We start from the raw sequence: 10,000 nt of genomic DNA, 5'->3' as shown, positions 1-10,000 counted from the left end.
AGAGAGAGCGAGAGCGAGAGCGAGAGCGAGAGAGAGAGAGAGAGAGAGAGGAGAAAGAGAGGAGAGAGAGAGGTAGAGAGAGAGAGGAGATAAGAAAGAGAGAGGAAGTGTGCAGTGTTTTAGTACTGTGTGAACCTGACAGCCTGTGTGTGTGTGTGTGTGTGTGTGACCCCAGGGCAACCTGAATAGGAGATGGAGGAGGGAACACATGAAGCTACACTGACTACAGAGAAGATGAGAAGAGCTATAGAGAAAGAGAGGAGAGGATGTGGAGAGAGTCAGAGGAATAGAGATCGACAGACATAAAGAGATACAAACAGGCAGACAGACAGACAGACAGACAGACAGACAGACAGACAGGCAGACAGACAGGCAGACAGGCAGACAGGCAGACAGGCAGGCAGGCAGGCAGGCAGGCAGGCAGGCAGGCAGGCAGGCAGGCAGACAGGCAGACAGGCAGCTTACCTGGTTGTGGTGTTCGATGCCCATGCTGATGGTGTTGATGAGGATGGCGATCATGATCCCTCTGTTGAAGTACTTGCTCTCCACGATCCCCCACAGTTTCATCTTCACCTCGTACCCCAACTCCCTGCACCGCAGGCCACGCCCCCCAGAGGGCTTGGCCTCGTCCCCGCTTCCCGCCTCCTCCTTTTTTTCCTCCGATTGGCCGCCCGCCTTGTCCGTCTCCTCCATGGCACCCTCCCCCGCCTCCTGATTGGCCGGGCTGATCGACAGGGCCACGGTGCAATGGGGACAGCCGTCGGTCGGGGAGGGAGACACGGTGAGGGCGGTTGGGGAGGCGTGGTCTGGCTTGGAGTGGTGGGGGCAGGGGGGGGCTGGAGGAGGGAGGGGGGGAGGAGGAATGGAAGGGATGATGAAGAAAAACGGAGGAAAAAGAAGAAGAGGAGAAAGAGGTGAAGAGACTGCTCGCGAGCAGCTTCCCGGGGAGCCAAGACACATCGGAAAGACCCCCCGCCCCCACTCACTCACCGCGACCCCTCTCTCCCCTCCTCTCCCTCCCGCCTCCGTTCGCATTCCTCCTCTCCCCTCCTCCGGCCCGCCCGGCCCCCGCCCCTCCTCCGCCCGCCCCCGCCCTCCCGGGCCCGGCGAAGCCGCGGGGCCGGCCCGTCAGCGCGCGGTACAGGGCGGCCGAGCGGCGCTTGGCCTTGCGCAGCACGTGACACGCCAGCTGGAAGAGCGCCTCGTAGCAGTCGCCCGGCTCTGCCAGGCTGGCCACGGTGGACGACGACAGGCAGCGAGCCCTCTGCTCCTGCATCAGCTGGTGCTCCCGCTGCTTGGTCTCCGAGAACTGCGTGGCGATCACCACCAGGCACAGGTTGATCATGAAGAAGGAGCCGATCTGGGGAGGAGGAAACGGAAAGCAAGGTTGGCTGAGGGAGGGGGGGGGAAACACGTCGGACGGACCGCAGGGGGGCTGGGGACGCACTGGGGAAGTGTGCGAGAGACGTGCGGGGTGGCGATGACCGCCTGGCCGCACGTCAACCGCGAGGAAGGAGGTGATGGGAGGGAGGGAGGGGGGGGGGATCTAGGGGGAAAGACTGAAGGAGAGGAAAGAGAGAGAGAGAAAGGGAGGTAGACAGAGAGAACGAGAGAGAGAGAGAGAGAGAGAGAGAGAGAGAGAGAGAGAGAGAGAGAGAGAGTGAGAGAGAGAGAGAGAGAGAGAGAGAGAGAGAGAGAGAGAGAGAGAGGAAAGGGGAACTAAGGTGACGTTTATCAACTGTAGACTAGCTGGTTCCATGTTAGATGAATAAAAGATGAGCCCTTCATAATGGAAAGCCTTCAAAGACACGGGAGAGTGATCCTAAAAAGAGAGGAAAGAGAGAGAGAAAGGGAAGGAGAGAAAAAAGAAAGGTAGGACAGAGGGAGAGAGTGGAAGGGAGCAGAGAGGAAGTAGAGATGAAGACAGGGACACTGACCAGGAGGCACAGAAAGAGACGGACAATAAGGAGCAGGAAGATAGGGGACGGTTGAAAGGAGGGTAATGGCAGCGAAGGTGAAGATTAGACCAGGCCAGGCTCCGAGAGAGAGAGAGAGAGAGAGAGAGAGAGAGAGAGAGAGAGAGAGAGAGAGAGAGAGAGAGAGAGAGAGAGAGAGAGAGAGAGAGAGAGAATCCTCAGTCTCTCCTCTCAGATCAATACTGATGGTAAATCCAGATAACTCTGCTCTAGTCCGTATCTGATCCCATCTGTGTGCATGTGTGTGTGTGTGTGTGTGTGTGTGTGTCTGTGTGTGTGTGTGTGTAAGAGAGAGATCTATAGAAGAGCTGCCTTTGTGAGCTTGCTGGTCCTTATTGATTGAAGCAGGGATTTGTGGGCACAGACTGCTGGTCGCTGGTTTCCATGCCGATGCTCTAAGCTGAGGGGGCTCAGATGAGGGAAGAGGGTCGCCACGGCGATCAGACACACTGAGAGATGTATGATCAAATATTTATACTGAGGATATAACTACACTGAGGGACGTAGAGTGTGAGTGTTCAGTGTTTGTCTGCTTCATCCTGCTCTGCTCTGCTCGACTCGGTTCTAGTCCACTCTGTTCTGCTTTGTTCCTGTCCTGTTCTGTGTTGTGTTCTGGGCTGGCTTGTGTCGACAGTAAAGACCTCCACTGACAGAGCGATCCTCAGAGACACCCAGCCTGAGGAGAGGAGACTGTCAACTCACCAGCTCCAGACCCTCTGACAGAGGTGACACAGTCCTTAGCCTCACTTAGCCACGTGTGTCTGTGTGTCTGAATGTGTGAGGGAGAGAGAGACAGAGAAAGAGAGAGAAGAGAGAGAGAGTAAGAGAGAGAGAGAGAGAGAGAGAGAGAGAGAGAGAGAGAGAGAGAGAGAGAGAGAGAGAGAGAGAGAGAGAGAGAGAGAGAGGGCACTTGGCTCATGACACAGCCTTGACGGATGTCTTCAAGAACAAGGAGAGAGAGGCAGGTTGAGAGGTGTGGATCGAGGAGGGGGAGTGCATATTAATACAGCTAATTAAAACAGCAATAAAAAGACAATAAAAGTTATTGTGTTACATAAGTGACAAGACGGAGAGGAGAGAATAGAGAGTAGAAAGGAGAGAGAGGAGAGGGGAGAAGGGAGAGGAAAAAGGAGAGAGAGGGGAGAGGGGGAAGGAAAAAGGAGAGAGAGGGGAGTCACACTGCTTTAAGAGAACGTATTGAAACACACACAGTAGGAGGGCAGAGGCTGCTGTAAGTGTTTTATCAGAGAGAGCAAAGAGGATTATGGGGGATGTTTGACCAGTTCTTTAGAATCTAAACAGAATGCATCTTTCAACAGAGAGAGGGGGAGAGAAAGAGAGAGATATAGTGAGAGAGGAAGAGGGAGAGAGAGAGAGAGAGAGAGGGAGAGAGAGAAGAAGAGAAGAGGGGTAGACAGAGATAGATTACAGTGTTCTACTGCAGTGACATCCTCCACTCAGTAACTTGGCAACAGAATGAAAAGATCTAACTGCATAATCTGACTCAAAGTATCCCACAGTGGCTTTTGAATGTGTGTGTGTGCGTGTATAGTTTGTGCCTGCTGTTTATCTGTACTGTTCAATTAACTGAGATGTGACCGTCACAATGATGATGTTTCGCTGTGATTGGCTGCGGCGGCTGTCACTCACGATGATGAGGAGGATGAAGTAAATGAAGTTGTAGAAGGAGTGGGCGTCCATGACGTAGTACATGATCTCCACCCAGCCCTCCAGAGTGATCACCTGGGGACACACACAGGTCAGAACACACACACCAGAACACATACATAGAATAAGACACACTTACACACACACACATGTAGAAGACCACACACAGAACAAAACACACACATATAAAAGAAAACAAGCACACACGTACAGTGCACACACACAGGACACACACACACATGTGCAGCATCCACACACACACACACACACAGCACACACACACAGCACACACAAACAGCACACACACGCCCACCTGGAAGATGACGATCCAGGCGTAGGCGATATTATCAAAGTTGATGGCTCCTTTGTGAGGGTTGGTGTAGCCGGTGTGGCAGCGTGTGTAGTACTGGTTCCAGTTGACGCACAGCCCCTCCGCGCCCGTGCTGCCATTGCCGGGCAGCGGCTCGGCGCCCAGCCCCTGGGCCTGCCGGGACAGGGCGTCCTCCTTGCTCATGCAGCAGGTGCGCCCGCCCTGGCGCCGCGCCGGCACGTCCGAGCACGCCATGATGCCGTTGTCCACGGCCAGTGAGCAGATGAAGGGCCGCTCGTCGTCGTCGTCCGCCATGTAGTAGGGGCGGGGCAGGGCGACGCCCGTGGTGCTGGGGGGGAGGGGGGGCATACACACACACACACACACGCAGATATACGTGTGCACACACATGCAAGCGCACGCACAGGGGAAAGGAAGGATATGTGTGTACTTTATTTATCAAACCGAGAGCCAGAGACAGACAGAAAAAGAGAAGGAGAGAGAGAGAGAGAGAGAGACAGACAGAGAGAGAGACAGAGAGAGAGAGAGAGAGACAGAGAGAGACAGAGAGAGAGAGAGAGACAGAGAGAGAGAGAGAGAGAGAGAGACAGAGAGAGAGAGACAGAGAGAGACAGAGAGAGAGAGAGAGAGAGAGAGAGAGAGAGAGACAGACAGAGAGAGAGACAGAGAGAGACAGAGAGAGACAGAGAGAGAGAGACAGAGAGAGAGAGAGAGAGAGAGAGAGAGACAGAGAGAGACAGAGAGAGAGAGAGAGAGAGAGAGAGAGAGAGAGACAGAGAGAGACTGAGAGAGAGAGAGAGAGAGAGAGTAATGATCCAAGGCGTTCCCATCAATTTCATTTGACCTGGCATGGGAAAAGTCTGTTCTACATCGTCATGGATATGCTTCCTCTAACAGGATCAACACCTGTTTAAAGCCTTGAACTCACTCCCTCTCTTGCTCTCTCCTTTTCCTCTCTCTCTTTCTCAGTTCTATTTCTTGCCAAAGACATTAGCATATTTGTTCCCTGGTCACCCTGGCATTTTGTTTGTTTGCATCTCTCTCCCACACACACACACACACACACACAGTGCCTGAGGGATGTCAGGAGTTTGTGTTTTGGTCTCGGAGCTAAACGGGAGGCCAGGGGACAGCCGGTAAAGCGGGAAAGCGGTCCAGCGGAACACGTCCCTCAGTCCCCACGGCGACAGAGCCAAATCACCTGCTGATTCATCCTCCTCTGACCCCCGCAACGCTGCTCCAAACGCTGTGTGTGTGCGTGTGTGTGTGTGTGTGTGTGCAGAGTGTGTGTGTGTCCCACGTGTGGCTCATTATTTCATTCTGTGTTTGTACGTGTGTTTGTACGTGTGTTTGTACGTGTGTTTGCAGTGATGGGCAGTAGCTTCGCTACTTGTAGCGATGCTACTAGCTTAACTACATTTGTCAGTAGCTTGGCTGTTACGTCGCTATTTACAAAACCAAGTAACTTTTCAGTGGCTAAGCTCTTTTATTGATTAAGTAGCGCAGTAGCGTCCTCGAAAGCTAATTTCACCTGGACACATCTGAAAAGCAAAGCACGGAAAAAGCATCTCACATATCCCGTTCTGCAGTTCACGTTACAACCGATCTCACGAGAGCTGAGTACAGCGAGGGCTATGATCGTCTCATCTCCACTCACACAGTGCCTGCGCGGCCAGTCTGACTAGATAACAACAATTGTGTATTAGCATTTTGGATTAGGCTATTGCTCAATAAATACATCTAAACATATGTTGCCTTTATCTGGCTCACAAATGTGTTGATCACTAAAATTGCATTGACTTGGCATGCAGTTTTTTTTTTAGTGAAAGTAGCTACTAATGTATCAAGCTACTTTTGACACATTTTTGTAACTTAGCTTGCTACATTTTTATGAGTAGTAGCTTCTATGTAGTGAAGCTGAATTTATTGTTGAGTAGCTAGTAGCTTAGCTCACTACACATATCAAGTAGCTTGCCCATCCCTGTGTGTTTGTATGTGTGCTTGGGAATAGTTTTTCTTCAAATATGCCGCAAAATCCACAAGGATTCAAATGCAATCAACTGAAGCATAGTAATATCTGTTATTTCACGACTGAGGTTCTGAAACATTAGTCTGTTCATGTGCGTATGTGTGTGTGTGTGTGTATATGTGTGTGTTACGTGACACTAGCTGGGAGCGTCAGGTGGAACTCACATCCCATAATTAACTCTCTCTGCCTCGGTCATCGCTAATATGGTTGCCATGGTTATCACCAGTTCCATCCTTCCTTCATCTCTCATTTCCTCGACAATCTTTTCTTCTCAATTCACCCTTATCCTTTCATCCTTCCTCCACTTCTCTCCTCCTCCTCTTGGCTCCTCTGTTCCATAATCATTAGGTGTGTGTGCACACCTGTGTGTGTGTGTGTGTGTGTGTGTGTCTGTGTGTGTGTCTGTTTGTGTCAGTGTGTGTGTGTGTGTGTCTGTGTGTCGGTGACTCAGTGTGTGTGTCTGTGTGTGTGTGTGTGGCTTCATGGGCTTTAGAACTGCTGTCAAAACAAACTAGGTAAAATAAGAGACACAGAGAGAGACAGAGGGAGAGAGACGAGAAGGACAGGGAGAGAGAGAGAGAGAGAGAGAGAGAGAGAGAGAGAGAGGAGAGAGAGAGAGAGAGAGAGAGAGAGAGAGAGAGAGAGAGAGAGAGAAAGAGAGAAAGTTAGACACAGAGAGAGAAAGAGAGAGGTGGTGTACAGAAGCTCTCTCTCCCTTACCCAGACTACCCTGCTGTGACAGGGAATGGGCATGCTCCTTATTACCCACAATCCCCTGCTGGTATGGCACAGAGCGTGTGATTCGTCAACACAGCAGGTGGGGGGTTACCAGAGAACACAAGTCTGTCAGTGTGTGCGTGTGTGTGTGACAGAGAGAGAGACAGAGAGAGAGACAGAGAGACATACAGAGAGAAAAAGAAAAAGAGAGTTGCAAAGAAGAGAGAAACAAAGTGGAGGCAGGGGTCAGTTTTACAGAAAGAGGAAGAGAAAGAGAAAATGGAAAGAGGGAGGGTAAAACGATTTGTTTCACTCCTAGATGCTTGTGACATTTTCTGATTCTAAACTCTTAAGCAGGAGATGGTGTTCGATCACCTCATTCACACCTCCGCCTGAGCCTGACCATGACACGCTTCACACAATTCACACGCCTCACAGTTCCACTGGCTGTTTATGAAAGACAGATATCTCTCTCTCCCTCCTAGAATGTGACATCCTGACGGAGGCAGATTGCCCCCAGGAAGAAGGAAGGAGGGGAGGAGAACAAGAAAGGAGAGAAGAAGAGAGATGCAGCCTATCCTTCCAAGCATGGAGGAAAGAGAGAGAGAGAGAGAGAGAGAGAGAGGTAGAGAGAGATAAGGAGAGAATGGGGGAGACAGGGGGAGGTAAAGAGAGGTAGGGAGAGAGAGAGAGGTAGGGAGAGAGAGAGGTTAATTAACTGTAGGAATCAGCAGGGAGATAATTATATTTGCATTGTGCAAATTTAGATTTGTTATCAACCCATTATTACCACTTTACAGAAGAGAGAAAGAGAGCGAAGGAGAGAGAGAGGGAGAGAGAGAGAGAGAGACAGAGAGACAGAGGGGTATGAGTTGATGAAAGGATTGTCCAATATCTTTCCATCGTAATATCAGCAAATTGAAGATGATGATGCAATTAATCATCAAGGTTCTCATTCAGAGAGAAAAGGTCAGAATGTCACACACACAAACTCTCTCCCGCTCTCACTTTCTCTCATGCACACACGCTCTCTCTGTCCAACAAAGAAAAGAGGGAAATGGAGGTAGAGAGAGAGAGATGTAGCTATGTACTTGAGTTATTTTTGTTTTGATATGATGTTTTCTGTTCTTGACACTGCTGTCACCACATGTTCCGGACAATACTGACTGTCGTTCCTTATGTTGTTTTTGAACGGTGTTGTTAATGTATGGTTGCCTGTTGTTGTACTTCTTGCTTTGGCACTACGGTTGTAATGACTGTCATGCTAATAAAGCTAAATTGAATTACATTGAGAGAGAGAGAGAGCTGGAGGTAGAGAGAGCTGGAGGTAGAGAGAGAGAGAGAGAGAGAGAGAGAGAGAGAGAGAGACAGAGAGAGAGAGACACAGAGAGAGACACAGAGAGAGAGTGAGAGAGAGAGAGAGAGAGAGAGAGGGAGAGAGAGAGCCAGAGAGAGTGAGTGAGAGAGAGACACAGAGAGAGAGAGAGAGAGAAAGAGAGAGAGAGAGAGAGAGTGAGAGTGAGAGAGAGAGAGAGAGAGACACACATAGAGAGACACAGAGAGAGACACAGAGAGAGACACAGAGAGAGACACAGAGAGAGAGTGAGAGAGAGAGAGAGAGAGAGAGAGAGAGAGAGAGAGAGAGATGGTAAAGCTGGAAGGTGTGACTCACAGGGTGAAGTTCTCCTGGGGGTAGCAGCGGTTCCTCAGAAGCCCCGCCCACAGCTGCACTCCGATGATGCCGAAGATAAAGAAGACGAAGAAGCAGAGCAGCAGCACGTTCCCCAGCATGGGCAGGGTGTCCAGCAGCAGGTTCACCAGGATACGCATGCCTGCACACACACATTCACACACACACACACACATTCACACACACACATTCACATCCACACACACACACACAGTTCATTAACAAACTAATTCTGTAGCAGCATGGAAGGTGCAGTTGTGTGGTGTGTGTGTGTGTGTGCGGGCCCTATAGCACACACAGCCTCCATCCCTGACCCTTCCCTCTGCCTCCGCCTCATAAGCAGGGTTAAGTGTGCAGGTGGTGATTAGGTCCCCCCCCCCCCCCCCCCTGGGGTCCTACATAATCACTTCCTGTGTTTCTGATCAGGCAGCCAGAGACGCCTTCATGAAGGAGGGTCCCTGGGGGCGAGAGGGCAGGAAGGGGGTGACCGCTAGCCTGGGGGGGTGACAGGAACCAGAGTCACCGCTGTAGCTAACTGATGCAGGTCTCTGGAGACAGTTCCATCAGTCAACGTGGTCTCCTTAGCTTCTCCTCTGTTGATGAACTGCCTCTTCTGGTGTGTGTGAGAGTGTGTGTGTGTGTGTGTGTGTGAGAGAGTGTGTGTGTGTGTGTGAGAGAGTGTGTGTGTGAGAGTGTGTGTGTGTGAGTGTGTGTATGAGAGAGTGTGTGTGTGTGAGTGTGTGTATGAGAGAGTGTGTATGAGAGTGTGTGTGTGAGAGTGTGTATGAGAGTGTGTGTGTGTGTGTGAGTGTGTGTGTGAGTGTGTGTGTGAGAGTGTGTGTGTGTCTCTGACTCCCAGAAGAATGTAGATGAAGGTTCCCTGGAGATGAAGCTTGAGGGTAAATGGAGTTTAATAACTGCTTCTTTTATAAGCCTCCAAATAACGCAGGAGCAATTAAACACAACACACACACACACACACACACTCCTCATTTTAAATCTGCATGGCTTTCAATCCCAGCCTCTCGGATCAATGTAGTCTTCCCTACTAAACCAAACCCCACAAGCCCAGGTGCCTTCCTGATGTGTGGCCTCAGTTCTGACTGTAGTGCTCGTTCTGTGGGATCCATTCTGGGTTTCCATACAGGGGTGGAGGTGGTGGTGGTGGAGGAGGCGCATGTGCATTTAACGTTGCGCGGCGCGACGCATATGTGTGCCCTGAGGTAAACCGCAGCATTGAAATATTTGGATCCACCCAATGAGAGTTCATTAGAAGCTAATTGAAGGGAATGGTAGATGATGGGGAAGGGGAGAGAGAGAGGCTGAAAGATAGAGCCTGAGGAAAGGAGGGAGGGAGAGATGGATGAGGAGGAGAAGAAGGAGGTAGAGCCAGAGAAGAGAGAGAGAGACAGATGGAGAAGGAGGGAGAAATGTGTGTGTGTGTGCAGTGCTTGTTCTCATAGAACTCATAATAAAATGCTCAATTCAATTTCCCAGTGTCCTCTCCTCCTCTTTCTTTCCTCTTCATCCCTCGCAACACTCTCTGTCTCTCACTCTCTGGATTGATGGGAAGCTGGATGGGTGGAGGG

General features: G+C 50.7%; 1 protein-coding gene across 1 annotated transcript in view; it reads right to left on the bottom strand.

Moving 5' to 3' along the window:
- Positions 1-10,000, bottom strand: part of LOC146237493 (voltage-dependent T-type calcium channel subunit alpha-1I-like) — a 52,204-nt gene that overhangs the window by 35,073 nt on the left and 7,131 nt on the right. Inside the window, exons 4-8 of the mRNA XM_084685945.1 lie at positions 8,394-8,553; positions 3,958-4,303; positions 3,627-3,719; positions 991-1,360; positions 466-836 (exon numbers count right to left, since the gene is read on the bottom strand). Of these exons, the coding sequence (XP_084542071.1) occupies positions 466-836; positions 991-1,360; positions 3,627-3,719; positions 3,958-4,303; positions 8,394-8,553 (1,340 nt within the window). The remainder of the gene's footprint in view (positions 1-465; positions 837-990; positions 1,361-3,626; positions 3,720-3,957; positions 4,304-8,393; positions 8,554-10,000) is intronic.

The sequence above is a fragment of the Hypomesus nipponensis genome, chromosome 21 (genome assembly GCF_054491055.1).
Source record: "Hypomesus nipponensis isolate SF chromosome 21, ASM5449105v1, whole genome shotgun sequence".
In the NCBI taxonomy this organism is placed as follows: domain Eukaryota; kingdom Metazoa; phylum Chordata; class Actinopteri; order Osmeriformes; family Osmeridae; genus Hypomesus; species Hypomesus nipponensis.
Note: the sequence above shows the minus strand (reverse complement) of the source record. Positions and strands in the feature narration are given on the sequence as shown.